The sequence below is a fragment of the Crocodylus siamensis genome, chromosome 3 (assembly GCF_052110815.1).
Source record: "Crocodylus siamensis isolate JL-2025a chromosome 3, ASM5211081v1, whole genome shotgun sequence".
In the NCBI taxonomy this organism is placed as follows: Eukaryota; Metazoa; Chordata; order Crocodylia; family Crocodylidae; genus Crocodylus; species Crocodylus siamensis.
In genome coordinates this window covers 258879447-258893930 of record NC_143397.1, presented here as the reverse complement: position 1 = coordinate 258893930, position 14484 = coordinate 258879447, and the positions used below count along the sequence as shown (strand labels likewise).

Below are 14484 nucleotides of genomic sequence, written 5' to 3'. Positions count from 1 at the left end.
ACCAGGGCTTCCCTTTAAGAAGCGCCTCGTGCATCCATACACAGCCCTTCTTCGCCTGTTTATCCAGTTAATACATTCATCATGGTGGCTTTACAAGATGCCTCATTAATTCCTTTTCAAGCTGATAACTTTATTGATGATGGATTTAAAATGGCTAGGGCAGTGGGGCTGCGTGGGGGACGGAGGTCTTGACAGCATCTGCAACAAAGCAAACGGCATTGAAATAGCCCTGGCTGTTGAAGCAGGAAGCCGGATCGGCTTGACAACTGGTGAATTGAACTTTCCAAAGCTTAAATGTAAGCTGCACACAACAGCAAGCCAGGGGGACCAGCAAAACAGGCACGATAGGGAGATTGTGAACCCTAATCCCTTTCTGTATAGCAGCGGCCGGAGAACAGCCCTGCTTTGTTTTCAGCCGCATGCTTGGCCTCAGAGGCATGGAGTGGGGCTCAATGCGACGGGCGGTCAACAAGACCTGGACCTATGCCGCTCTGTTCACTTTTGATGATTATTTGAAGGGGTCCTGGTTATACCGAGTCACTTGGCTTCAGCCGGGGAGAAGTGGACCCAAAGGTCATGGTTACACAGACAGCTCGTGTCACGACCCTGAGCCGCTCTGCTGAGACTCGGCTGTGACTCCCTTGTGGCAGCTCTCGTCACAGCTGATGTTCCCCACGCTCTACGACAGCAGGCTGGGACATTTTTTTCACCCTTTTTGGTGGTGACAGAAGGAAGCTGTACCAAACTGGGAATGGCCCCGATGCTCACGGCTCCTGCCAAGTGGGAGCTGAGACAGAGCTACACGCCCCCGACACACTCAGGGCACACGCAGGTGATAACACCTGACTCCTTTCACCGACTTTCCAAGCATTCATTAAGTCAAATAGCTCCCTTGGGATCACCAGCTCTCTCAAGAGCGCAGAGAATCATAGGAGCATAAAAAAGTGGCTCTCTGATGGTCTCATCTAGTCCAGCCCCGTGCTTGAGGCAGGTTTGTCCTGGTCTGAACCATCCCAGACATATGTTTGTCTAACCTGCTCTTAAAAAACATCCCACGTCCTGCCTAGAGACTCTCTTCCAGGGCTTGAACCAGCCTCACAGTGAGAAGTTTATCCTAATTTCCAAACTGAAGTTCTTCCTAATCTCCAGCCTAAATTTCCCTGCCTGCAATTTAAAACCATTGCTCTTTACCCTGTCCCCTGCGGCCACAAGAAACTAGTCTACCTCCATCTGGTGCATAATCACTCTTGTGGTATTTACACACTTATTATCAAATCCTCCCTCGCGTCTCCTCTTCTCCAGACCACGCGATCCAATTTCTTCCAGCTTTTCCTTCTAAACCAGACTTCTAATCATAGGGGAAATCTTCCCTTTCCTTTAGGGGTTTCATAGTTTCATAGTTGGTCGGGTTGGAAGAGAGGGACCAGAGCAAATCATCGAGTCCGACCCCCTGCCGTGGCAGGAAAGAGTACGGGGGTCAAATGACCCCAGCAAGGTGTTCATCCAACCTCCTCTTAAACACCCCCAGGGTAGGAGGCTGCACCAACTTCTCTTGGAAGTTGGTCCCAGACCCTAGCCGCCCTGACCGTGAAGTCGCGCCTCCTGATGTCCAGTCTGAATCTCCCCTCCGCCAGCTTGTGACCGTTATTCCTGGTCACTCCTGGCGGTGCTCGGGGGAACAGGGACTCCCCCAGTGCCTGCTGATCCCCCCTGACTAGTTGTAACAGGCCACTAGATCCCCCTCAGCCTTCTCTTGTGGAGGCTGAACAAGTTCAGGTCCCGTAGCCTCTCCTCGTAGGGCCTGCCCTGCTGCCCCCGACCATGCGAGTGGCCTCTTCTGGACCCTCTCCATGCTGTCCACATCCCTCCTGAAGTGCGGTGCCCAGAACTGGATGCAGGACTCCCGCTGCGGCCTGACCAGTGCCGCACAGCGGGGGAGGATCACCTCCCTGGCCCTGCTCGAGATGCATCTGTGGATGCAGGACAAGGTGCGGGTGGCCTTCCTGACCGCGTCCCCACACTGCTGGCCCATGTTCATCTTGGAGTCAGTGATGACCCCCAGAGCCTTTTCTGCCTCTCCGCTGATGAGAAGGGAGTTCCCCAGCCTGTAGGTATGGTGCCGGTTGTTCCTCCCCACGTGCAGCACCTCGCACTTGTCTGTGTTGAATCCCATCCTGTTCTCGTCCGCCCACCCCTGTAAGCTGTCTAGGTCTGATTGCAGCCTGTTCCTCCCTCCAGTGTGCCCACGTCCCCCCACATCTTTGTGTCTTCAGCAGATTTGAGCAGGTGCTTTTTACCCCCTCGTCCAAGTTGCTGATGAAGATGCTGAGCAGTGCGGGCCCGAGGACCGAGCCCTGGGGGACCCCACTGCCCACGTCCTTCCGGGTCGAACGTGACCCGTCCACCACCGCTCTCTGGGTGCTCCCTCCAGTCAGTCGGTGACACGTCTGACTGTGGGGGTGTCGACACCACAGCCCCCAGTTTCTTAATGAGAACGGGGGGAGAGACAGTGTCGAAGGCCTCCGCAAGTCCAGGAAGACGATGTCCACTGCTACCCTGCAGCTAAGGATTTGGTGACCTGGGCGTAGGAGGCACCAGGTTGGTCTGACAGGACCTGCCACCGATGAACCTGTGCTGGTTGCCCCTGAGCATAATCTCCCCCCGGCCCCTCAGGGACATGCGCCAGGATAACTCTCTCAAAAAGCTTCCCCAGGATTGAGGTAAGACTGACTGGCCTATAGTCCCTGGGTCCTCCTTCCTCCCCTTTTTGAAGATGGGAACCATGTTGGCCTCTCCCAGGCCTCCGGCCCCACACCAGAGCCCCACGAGTGCTCGTACGGCCGTGCCGGGGTCCCACAATGACCGCAGCCGATTCCCTCAGCACTTGGGGGTGGAGATCGTCCGGACCCGCTGACTTGAACACGTCCAGTCCCCCCAGACGTCCCCTGACTAGATGCGCCCTGGCCCTGGGCCTGGCTGCGCCTCCCCGGGGCCTGAGGGGGCCGGTAAGCAAGCAAGGAACCAGACAGAGGCATCTCTTCCCTGTACACGTGATGGGGAACCGGGAGAGGTCACCGGGTATTAAGCTCAGTCATGGTTGATAGTTCACAGACTTTTTAAGACTAGATCAGACAAACCCTTGCTTAGGATGGTTTAGACCAGAACAATCTTGCCTTGAGCAGGGGAGTGGACTAGAAATGACCTTGTGTGACCTTGTGAGGTCCCTGCTACTCTCACTTTCCTGTTTGTCTGATGTGCCCAGGAAGGTTGCACAGGTCTGTTGGCTGTTTGTGGACCAGGCGGCTGGAACAAGGGCAAGTTTGCACTTCATCTACTGCAAACGGCCCGCTGCAGCCCGTGCTGCGGAGGGGGCTTGCCAAATCCTCTTCAGAGCAGCAACCGAGTGCTTCAAAGAGGCTTTTGCTGTTATTTCAACCACGGGACACAGGGGTTTTATGGCAATCTAGAGCTGCTGAAGCTAGAAATCACCGCTTTCATGCTAGAGTCCTCATACTGCTGATTAAGTCTGAGCACCTCTCCCCCAAGGCACGGTTTGCTTGTCATCGGGAGAAAGAAGTGTGGGTGCCTCAGGCGAGATGGTGATGGAAGCGGAGGGCTGGGACTCTGGATGACCTCTGCGTGCCAAGCCTGACATTGCCACTGATCCACTGGGCAAGTCTCTTATGCTCAGTGGATAGTACGGATCAGTTCCCAAAGCACGTCCCCGGAGGGTCGTAAGGACTGGTCCTGACATGCTCTGGGCCGCTCGGGGGAAGGCAGTGCCAGAGGCAGGTGAAGCACCGATACCGCAGCAAGTCGAATGGAGCAGGAGCTAGTTCCAGTGTCCTGGCTCAGTGCTGTGACACAATGGCAAATCCATCTCCCCCGGCTGGGCAGCCAGGGCATCCATCTGGGCCACACTGAGAGCACCCTTCTCTAGGATAAATCTCAGGGACAAAGAAGGAGTCTTAAATGATTGGGAAAGAGTGCAGCAGGTTCAAAAGTGAGAGTGGAGCAATTCCCAAATCACTGCAGGAATCAAAGAACTGGCACAGACCCAACTCAGTTTCTCCCAAGGTTAGGGTTTAATTTGGCACGATGCTCTGAAGCTGCATCGTGCCACCTAAACGTTAAGTCTTAGTGTATCCAAAACGCATCAGTGCATTCACTCCAGCTCTCCAGCAAACACCCTTGCACACTTGCACATTGCACCCCTATGTTAATCCCGAACTCCATCGTCCCATCTGTGCAAACATACCCAAGACTGGGACTGCCAACCACAAGCATTTAACCACGATGGGTCAGGTTTGTTAAATCCTGGGATTTTAACAAATAAATGTCAGGTTGTATTAATTTGCCTCTTGGCTTTGGAGCTGATGGGGGCTCTGCTTCACCAAAACCATCCCTTCACTAAAACCGTCCCTTTCTAAAGAAAAGAAAAATCTGAAAGCAGAGAGTGTTGTGAAAGCATGTACACGATTGCAGGAGCTGTAGCGTCAAGAAAAAATATTAAATGTCATGATACTGGTGACAAAAGTGACCAGAGCCGTCTCTGCTCCAATCCATGCTTTCCTTCCTCTTCCACAGATCCCCAGAGTCATTGCTATGTACTCACAAGCAGCCATCCAGCATCAACTTACACCTACTCCAAAATGCAGTGTCAGCCTGTACATAATGAAATACATCCATACACTAGCACATGCTCAGACACCTTGGCTGTCCCTAGGTATACACCTATATAAATACTCACCCATGCACACAGCACCATCCCCAGACAGGTTAGAAATAATCTGACCCTAAAACAATCATCTTGCCAACTAATACTGAAATGAAACAGAGGCAACTTAGAAACACACCAGAGAGTTGGTTTTTTCCATGAACTTCTACAAGCCTCGTCATAAACAGGTACTGAAAAATGTGGGTCCTATCGTCTATGCACTGATGTTGATCTTATGTGTGCCACCTCCTATATAGGAGGATCCCAAATTGCTTTAAAAGCAGAGCATCTGGGAATTAGTTTACACAGCTAAGAAACAGGTGGGTGGTATACGATGGCAGGTTAGCAACACCGCACAACCATTGCCTGCCCCCTTGGAAAAACGGGAGGGATTAGGCTAACACACTGGTGTGTGATATCACACGAAACGGTCGAGATTAAAGCTAGCAAAATCAGTTCCAGGAAAGATGGTTTCTTCAGCTGTGCTTACACAACACCCAGGACAATGAGACTGATCCTGAGCGAGACCATAATTATAGTAGTGATGGTTCATATTACACGTGCATTAATGCACTTTAGTTCATGTGCATTAAATGCACATTAAATCTAGTACCTCCATTATGAGGTATTAAGAAAATGTGCATTAACTAAAGAGGACGGTTTTTAGTAACACTTTGTTCCGCATTAGTCTAATTTCATACACATGAACTAAAAAGCACATTTTAAGTGATGCTTTAATGCGCATTAAAATAGGCTAATGCACATTGAAGTGCACATGTACACGTGCCCAATGAGATATAAGACCTTTTGGATAAGCAAGCCATAATACAGAGAATTCCCTGGAGGGGAAGAAGAAAAGGGTGGGCTGAAATCAGCAGGAAGTTGTCATTCCCAAGGGTTTATAAACTATTGAAATCCCCACTGGTTTCCTCACCCACATTCAGAAATTCAGTTCAACATTTGAGCTTCCTGGACAGGCAAAGTGGTTGGATGGTCAGAGAAAAACTCTACTTCCCAGAAGCTCCTGATTTCCACTCCCAGCTTTGCCACGGACTTCCCAGGTGAATCACACAGGCCTCTATTTTGAGAGCCCAACCTCAGACATGCCAGACCTGTTTTCTAGAAGGGCCAGGCACTGGAAGCCCCCAGCAATTTTATGTGGGATTTCTGGTCCTCTGCAATGCTGATTATAAACCCCTCAGGCTCAAATCCTGTCCTCACTGAAATCAAGCACTAAATGCCCACGATGGAGCCAGGAGTCCACTCCGTCAAGGTCGGCACCCCATAGTGGTTGGCACTTTTGAAAGGTGAGGTCTAAATTCTGTCTGTATATCCATGTCTCCAGGCTTAACCATAGCAAACTCGGCTTCACAGTGTTTAACTATGGAAGGGAGGTCAAACTGGTTTGGCCCCTTGGGCTGGATCTGGACTTCGGGGCTGTCTGTGGGCTGGATCCAGATTGTGGAGGTCCTCACAGACCAGATCTGGACCCATCTCATGCAGTAGGGCAAGCCATGCCAAGGAGCTAGGGGTGTTAATGCAACTGCTTTTCACCCCTTGCTGCCAACACAGGTCCTCAATGGGGCTCAGCACCCTGAAGTTCAGATCCCCACTCATGCTGTGCCCCTGAACTCCCAGCCCCTCTAGGAGCCAGATACTGCAGCTTTGTGAGCCACGTGTACGACACCCCTGTTGTGCCTGGCTTGTGCAGTGCCTGGTGATGGAAAGTGCCTGGTGATGTCACTCTGCAAAGCATTGCATCATTTTGCAAATATCCAACTGAAAGGCAGTGCCAGGGGCATAGCTAGCAATTGCAGCACCCCAGGCAGGGGCAGGGCACACCAGGCACTGGAAGGCACTTGTACACGTTACGCGTTGCTTACATACACACCACGAAATGGCGAGTTTTACTAGACCCTGTCTGCAGCATGGGCTTCCCCCAACGCCAGCCATCCTACAGCTTCCCTTGAAATCTGTGCCTGGAGCTGGTGCCCCGTTCGCCCACCCTAGTTACACTACCAGGCAGCACTACTCTGAAAAGGCACCCATCTGTATTCATCCTCTCTCAATGCCTCCACAACAGGTTGTATTTATTTACAAGCAAAGCAAAATAGGTTTTACTATAAGCATCGACCCTGGATCTGAGAGTCCGGCCAGGTTCTTTGTGGTCCGTGCATTGCTGCCAGTAATAACGACTCAATAAACCCGCTCTCTCTGCACACCTGTGCAATTCCACGCTATAATCCGGAGCAGGCTCGGAAAGCAACATGCACGCACAGGTGGCCTGGGCAATGGCAGTGGATTCAGTGTCGTGTTGATGAGGTACAAACCGCATCAGACTCCATCTCCTCCCAGGGCTGAGATGGCTGTATGGGGCAGAAAGGACTACAAGATGCTTTTGGTTGAGGCACTACAACAAGCAGCTCCATCCCCCGTAATGCAGGAGGAGCAGCACTGCTGAGTAAGAAGGGCCATTCGCATAGTCACCTCCCAGGGCAAGGATGTGCTCGAAGGGGAGCGCACCCACCGTGGAGCTACCCACGCGGGTTTTGCAGGGAGCCTGAGCACTCTTTCCACCCGACACGTGCTGGTTTCCTGCGTACGATCAAGGCGGCTGCCCATGGTTACAAAGAAGGGGATGGGATCAGCCATTTAGAACATGACAAAGGGGAAATAACCTTTGACAAATTAGGACCTGAGCAACCAAGATGGATAAACAGATTGGCATGCTTTTCAGAGTAGCACAAGTGATGAGACTGAATCCCCCCACCCCACGCGGTATAGCTCAGAGAATGAAAGGGAAGGGAGGGTGGAAGGGACCAGCAAGGAGAAAGCTGGATGGCAGGAAGGGTGGGTTACAGCAAGCAAAGGGCACAACAGGAGCAACGCAGGAAAACACCGCAAATTCACCCTTGTGAACTCCATTCCCCTTGGCAGGACTGCTGCCAGAACGGCCCCGACGCCTGGTGCAATCAGAAAGGAAGAGATAAATGAGAGCGCAAGGAGCTGCCAAGGGAAAGAAAGGGACTGTGGCGGTGACTGGCTGCGAGAAGCGTGATAACGGCGTGAGGACCACGGGGAACGTCGTGGGTATAGTGGCAGGAGCGGAGACCCCGCAGCCGGAGAAGCTGACCATGGACAGTCAGAGAGGATCGACTGGGGACCTCCAAGGGGAAAACCCAGGCCAAGGCTGGCAGTAGCATTGCTGCTGACTCAGTAGGCGATGCTCCTACCCAGTATAAACCAGTGCTGGGAGGCCTAGTGCTTCTGGAGGCATTCTCTTCGGGATGCTATCACATACCCTCATGCCTGCCCCGGATCTCCTGCACTCACAGTCTGGGAAGGTCGTCAACCCAGGCCAAACCCCAACACCAGGCACCCCATTCCCCTGACCCAGCTTCCACCCAGCTGGGCAAATGCTGCGTCCATCCTCGCGGGCTGCTGCCCGGTGCTGCAGCGAGCTATGAAGCAGCCCCCACGCTCCGGCTCAGTGCCGGTTGCTGACTAGCAGTTAGCAAACCGACCCCTGCAAACCAGTGGGTCCCATTGGTGAAGCTGGCGATGTCCTCCGCATCCCCGGTGCAATGGAAACGCAAGGTCATTGCCATTCAGCCACCCCCATTATTACCGCTAAGGCAGAGCACTGAAACAGTGCTGCTTGGAGCTTTGTTAATGCTACGTACGGAGCCCCCACAACACCCTGTGCAGCGGGGGAGTCGACAGAGCTGCCCCACGCTGCACAGCCATACCAGGGGGAGAGGGAGGATTGAACCCACTAGGTCCTGCTGCATTTGACTGGGGGTTCACTGGGATCTTGCCAAGCCTGGCTTCCCTACAGATAGCTATTTTCTGGATTTGCAAAGCATGGCGCATATACTCACTGTCCCCTTCCACCTTCTCCGGGGTCCGGCTCCAGATGATCTGCCTGGTCTCCAGCCTGACCTGAAATGTCCTGCGCTCCGGCCTCTGCGACTTTTTCTGGTAGAACAAGGTCAGCACGGTGCCAATCTCCAAGCACCTGAGGATCCTCCCCATATCCCCAGCCTCCATCCTGGAGTCCTCCAGAAACCCATTGACGCTGTTCAGCCTGGACACGGACATCTTCAGTGCGTGGCCATCACCTGGTGGAATCGCAGAGCCAGACCCAATGCACCTTGTTCGTCTCGGCTCCTCTGCCCTGAATCACCTGAAGCAAGGGCTTCCCTTGCTGCAGCTCCTGGGGCTGGCTCGCTCTCCCATGCACCACCGATGCTGCAAAGAGCCAGGACTCTCCTCTGGAAGGGGAAGGGAGAGAGGAAGGGGTGGGACTGATGGACCCTGCAACCTCTCTCTCTTGTCTCCGGCTCAGGAAGAGGATAGCAGTCAGCACGCTGAGCCTTCCCCGCTATCACACCGCCGCAGCAGTGACAGGGGCAGGCAGACAGGTAGGTTTGGTGGCTGCTTTTCAAATCAGAGCGACAGAAAAACCACCCATCCAGCGCCGGTGCAGGGAGACTGACATTGCTGCAGTCCTGTCACCCCTGGGAGGTGCAGCTGCTGGTGCCGGGGTGGAGAAAGGCCCCCCTGGCAGGACTTGGCAGCTGTGCAAGAGGAGGAGGAAAGCACTTCAGATGGTGCAGAAGCTTCCCAGCCAGATCTGGAGGACTCCCCTTCAGCCAAGATAGGTGTGGGAGGTGGGAGCTGGTATGCAGGGAGGACAGGACATCTCTGCTGGCTTGTCCTGCAGATTCAGGGCTGGGGGGGCCCCCACAAGGGGAATGGGGGGCTCTCTGTACTCCAGATAGGCAGCCTGGCGCTGGCGGCTTCCCTTTCCCCCCGCAGATCCTGCGCCGAGAGCCTTGGTGCGAATTCCTGAGCGCGGCTCCTTCTGCTTCTGTTGGGGGAGCAGGATGAGCGGGGGGCGATCCCCCCTCTTCTCTCTCCCTCTGTCTGCTGCTTAATTTCAGGCTGCTGAAATGGACGCCCAGAGGAAACTGCAATCACACATGGCCGGAAAGAGATCAGAAAGGAATTTAAAAAAAAAAAAATTGCAGGATCTTGGAGAAAGAAAAATAGGACGGGAGGAAGAAAAGGCAGTGGAGAGTGACATCTAGGGGCAGAAACACCAGCCAGGCTCTGCAGGCAGGGCCTGGGAACCAGCACGGGCACGCTGCTGCCATGGCCCGCTTCCATCTGGGGGAGGGTCACCATGGCAGGGCAGGCAGTTCATCTCCGGAGGCACAGGTGACTCATCTACACATGCACTTTAATGCGCATTAGCCTATTGTAATGTGCATTAAAGCATCACTAAAAACCCCTGTGCTCTGTGGTTAATGCACAGTAAACTAGGTTCATGTGCAATAAAGCATCACTAAGGGCATTTTTGCACATGGTCTGGGAAGCGTGGGGGGGTGCTTTAATTAGCGAGCCATGCTAATTAAAAGCGCCCAAGTGTCACAATGTGTCAGTGTCCCTTGCACTGAAAAATGGCGGTGGGGCGCTTTGAACTAAAGCACGTTGAACAAGCTTTAGTTCAAAGTGTCCCACCACTGTTTTTCAGTGCGAGGACACTGATACATGTGGCGCTAGAGTCTGGTGGAGCGTATTAATTTCCAAGCTCCAGCAGATTCAATTAATTGAGTCTGCTCCCGTGAGCTAGATTTCCAGCACACCAGAGCCAGCTCCCTGCACATGTATAGGAGCCCTAAAAACCGTGCTCTTTAGTTAATGCTCATTACAGTAGGCTAATGGGGCATTTTCCTAGTACCTCACAATGGAGGTACTAGATTTAGTGCACATTAACTAAAGCATGTTCATGTACGTATAGACATGCGCAGTGGGATGTAGTCACACATGCCCTGAGTGCATAACACTAAGTAAAGCACTTGAACAAGCTACCCACAGAGGTGGTGGAGTCTCCTTCCTTTGAAGACTGGGACAGACAAAGCCTTGCCTGGGATGATGTACTTGGGGCTGGTTCTGCTTGGAGCGGGGGCTGGACTAGATGGGACCTCCTGCGGTCCCTTCACACCTTTGTTTTCTATCATGTGGGAAATGGACCACGGAGATCAGACACCAAAGTCCTTCAGTGCTGCCTGGTGTGCTAAGCATCAGATCAGTGACAGGAAGGGCTTCCTGCTGAGGTCTTAGTATTGAAACCTAAAGGACTACGGTCCCCTCTATGCATTACACACCTTACACAATTGACCAGCTAATTGTGCAATTAGATCTCCTACATATGCAAATTAACTACCATGCCATAAAAAGGTCCATCCAGCAGTAAAGTGAGAGCTGGGAAATGTGCAATAAGTGGCTGTCGGAGCTTGCTATATGCAGGTGCAGGGGGAGCCTGGGACAGTGTCCTGGCAATAAGGGGGGACAGGATCCGAAGCTGGATGTGTGGATCGTACATGCTAATCCTATCACACATGTGGAGGGGCCTGAGGGCATAAGTGGCACGGCAGGACAGCGTGGAAGGGGCTGGAGTCTGGTCGGGTTAGAGAGAGGGGGCTACATTCATGAACTGGCAGCAGGAGTAAAAAGCTTGTTAATGAAGTTCTCTGGTGCCACCCGAGAAGCTGCTAAGCCAGCAGGGCCCAGGCTGCTCGCTTCACTCTGACCGCGGCGCTAGCACATGACAGGGTTCATAAAAACAAGACAAAATCCACAGGAAGTTGAAGCTACATCTGTGGATGGAGCACGTAAAGGACCAGCAAGACAACTGATCCCCTCCTGGCCAGCTCACCTGAGACTATGGTGGAACTAGACGCATTCATTTCCAGGCACCTCGTTACCACAAAGCTATTGATTAATTAAAAGAAGAGTAACACTAATGATCTGCCTGGAAACGTGGTTTCGAAAGGACCCACTAAATGCTCGATCTTGCAAGGTGGTGTGCACCCTCCTGGGAGGCTCTGGGCACCCTGCCCTCCCTCCAAAATTGTTAGCACACAAGAGATGCCAGCAGAGCCTGGTGCTAAAGGAGCTAATCCACAGCACAGAGTGTGCTGCCCTGGGGCTAACTATACTTGCACCTAGGGACGAAGTTATTTTCCTCTTGCTGTCCAGGGCACAACCGGGACATGGGCAGTTGGGCCCTGACCCTACAGGGTCATAGATTCATAGAAAATGAGGGTTGGGAGGGACCTCAGGAGGTCACATCTAGTTCAACCCTCTGCTCCAAGCAGGACCAGCCCCAACTACATCATCCCAGCCACAGCTTTGTCCAACCGGGTCTTCAAAATCTCCAAGGATGGAGACTCCACCACCACCCTGGGTAGCCTGTACAGTGCTCCACCACCCTCCTAGTGAGCAAGTTTTTCCTAATATCCAACCTAAAGCTCCCTTGCTGCAGCTGGAGCCCATTGCTCCTTGTCCTGTTGTCTGCCCCTACTGAGACCAGCCCAGCCCCATCCTCTTTGCAGCCCCCCGGCAGGGAGGTGACGGCTGCTGTTCAATCCCCCTCGGTCTTCTCTTCTGCAAGCTCAATCAGCCCGGATCCCCTGGGTCACAACCCAGGGGATCTGAAATGGACACAGGAAGCAAGTGTCCAGACTAGGGTCAGAGCACTGGAAGCAGGCAGGTTCAGAGGAAAAGGTCTGTAAGGGACTTGGAGATCAGCAACCACCTTGGCTAGACCCAGGAGCCGGGAGTGGGTGCATGGATGGAGATCAAGAAGAGACCCAGACTGAACTCATTAGGCAGGGGCATGGAGCAGGCAGCTGTAGCTATAAGGGACTGGGATGTGGGTATCCTTAAACAAAGCTGCAAGCCAAGAGCCGGCCGTCAGAGGACAGGGCCTGGGCTGCTGTGTAGGGCAGAGGGGCCAGGGGGCTGGCAAGACCATCTGGAGCGGAAGGGGTCAAGGTTGCAGCCTGGAACAAGGGGTCAGTGGCAGAAACCAAGAGAAAATGGGGTAGACTTGCATCTTCCAGGCTACCCAAAATAGATATCTAGTAGCCTGCTGGGCACCAAAAGCAGACAGCCACATCCATGCAGGCACCTGGGGCCAGCTGGGGGTAATTAAGCTACAAATAATCAGGCCCAGCTAGGGGTTATTTAACCAGCCTTCTGTGCAGGCTTCTGACACCTAATTTCTCCTGTTTGAGAGGGATGTGTCCAGTAGACATGTAACTGTAAGCTGGGGCTATGGGAATTGGGGCAGAAGGGAAGAGGTTTGGGTGCTTCTGTTTGTGAGACATCCCGCGATTTGTTTCTGAAAGGGTTCAGCACCCGGTGCTCAGCTTGACAGTGGGTGCCAGCAGTGGGTGCAAGTCTAGTGTGACGGGCTGGCTGGCAGTGACCTAGCCCAGGGGTTTTGGAAGGGCAAAAGATGACCGGAGGGCTTGGGACTCCCTTTCCACACCAATCAGGCCCCAGAGACTCACCCCCCGATATCCCTGATTGGCCCCTTGGGCCACCTGGAGGGGCATAAAAGGGGCAGCGTGGGCTGACTCAGGAGAGACTAGTGAGGGACCAGAAGGAAGGAGCTTCATAGAGCTGGCAAGAGCTGAGCCAGTGGGGCGGGAGCAGTGTCCCTGAAAAGCCTGAAAGAACAGGACTTGCAGGCAGCAGCAGGACCCTCAGCAGCACGGCTGGCAGGAGAGGCTCCCCACTGGGCTCCAGGATCCCCTGGGAGAGGCTGCAGCCCCCAGGAGAGGCTTCCCCCCAGTGCCAGGAAGGATCTGAGCAGTGACCTTCCAGCTCCTCCGATCATGAGCCTGGTAGCTTGACATGAAGTTGGGGCTCTATGCATGTCAAGACCCCTAGCAGGCTGGAGCAGGGCCCCCAGTGGTGGCTGTGTGGCAGCATTCCTGCCCACCATGTGGGAGCTTTAGGTTCAAGTCCCAGCTGAAGTGACTAGGGGTGAGTGAAATAAGAAGCAAATCTTCTTACAGTAGAAAGGGGCCATTGCATTTCCCCCCCCCCCCCCCGCTTTCTCCCCCTTCAGGTACTAAGGCCCTATGTCTCCTTGTCATTTTGTGCCTTATTTCACCAACCTGTATTGTTTGTTCTGCTGTTTCTGTTTTATATTTTATTAACCCTGTTTTTTGTCAGTGATTGTAAGTGTCTGACCTTTGTTGAATCCTGCCCCTCAGGGCATTGTAATGTCCACTATACCCTCTAGTTTATGCCTGTTATGTTCCCAGTATTAAAAGGTATATGGTTAAGTGCCCATTGGTGGTCTGGCTCTGCTCTATAGGGGAGGAGAGTCCCTCCACCTCCCACAGTGCTTGTGCACCTGCTTTGATCCTTCAATTGGAGAGGGGCTACCTCCTTGGAGTATCGCCTGGGTTACATTTTGGGGGCTTGTCTGGGATTCCCATGTAGCAGGTGCTAGAATATTATTTAAGTGCTGTGTACCCCTGTAGAGAGAGAGCCACCAGGAGACATGTCTAATGCCAACCAGTCTGCCGTTCCCTCTGGGAGTTATAGGACTGTGCAGGGGGGAGTAGGGCGAACTGCTGGTACTGAAGCTACCCTGGAATGGGTAGGCACTTTCCAGCAGATTTTGTGGAACGTGACTATTCCTCCAGTGACCAGGCAGCCTATAAGAGACCAGATGAGTGAGAGGTGCTGTATGTCCAGAGATTGGGGAATACCTGCCCCACGACCCTTAATAATGCTACCCCAGCAGCCCACCTCCTGTTGAGGGAGTAGGAATGGCTTTGCTTGCCCGATGGAGTGCTACATCGGGAGGTGCAGGACCCAGAAGGACGGGAGTACTGGCAGCTGGACCTCCCTCTGAAGTATAAGGCCCTTGTGTTACAGGCCTTGCATGATGACTT

The 14484-nt window shown here is 53.3% G+C and overlaps 1 protein-coding gene across 1 annotated transcript in view; it reads right to left on the bottom strand.

Annotated features, from left to right (window-relative positions):
- Positions 1 to 9710, bottom strand: part of LOC149869709 (1-phosphatidylinositol 4,5-bisphosphate phosphodiesterase gamma-1-like) — a 57304-nt gene extending 47594 nt beyond the window's left edge. Inside the window, exon 1 of the mRNA XM_090040766.1 lies at positions 8599 to 9710. Within this exon, the coding sequence (XP_089896892.1) occupies positions 8599 to 8818 (220 nt within the window). The 5' untranslated portion in view covers positions 8819 to 9710. The remainder of the gene's footprint in view (positions 1 to 8598) is intronic.
- Between the last annotated feature and the right edge of the window lie 4774 nt (positions 9711 to 14484).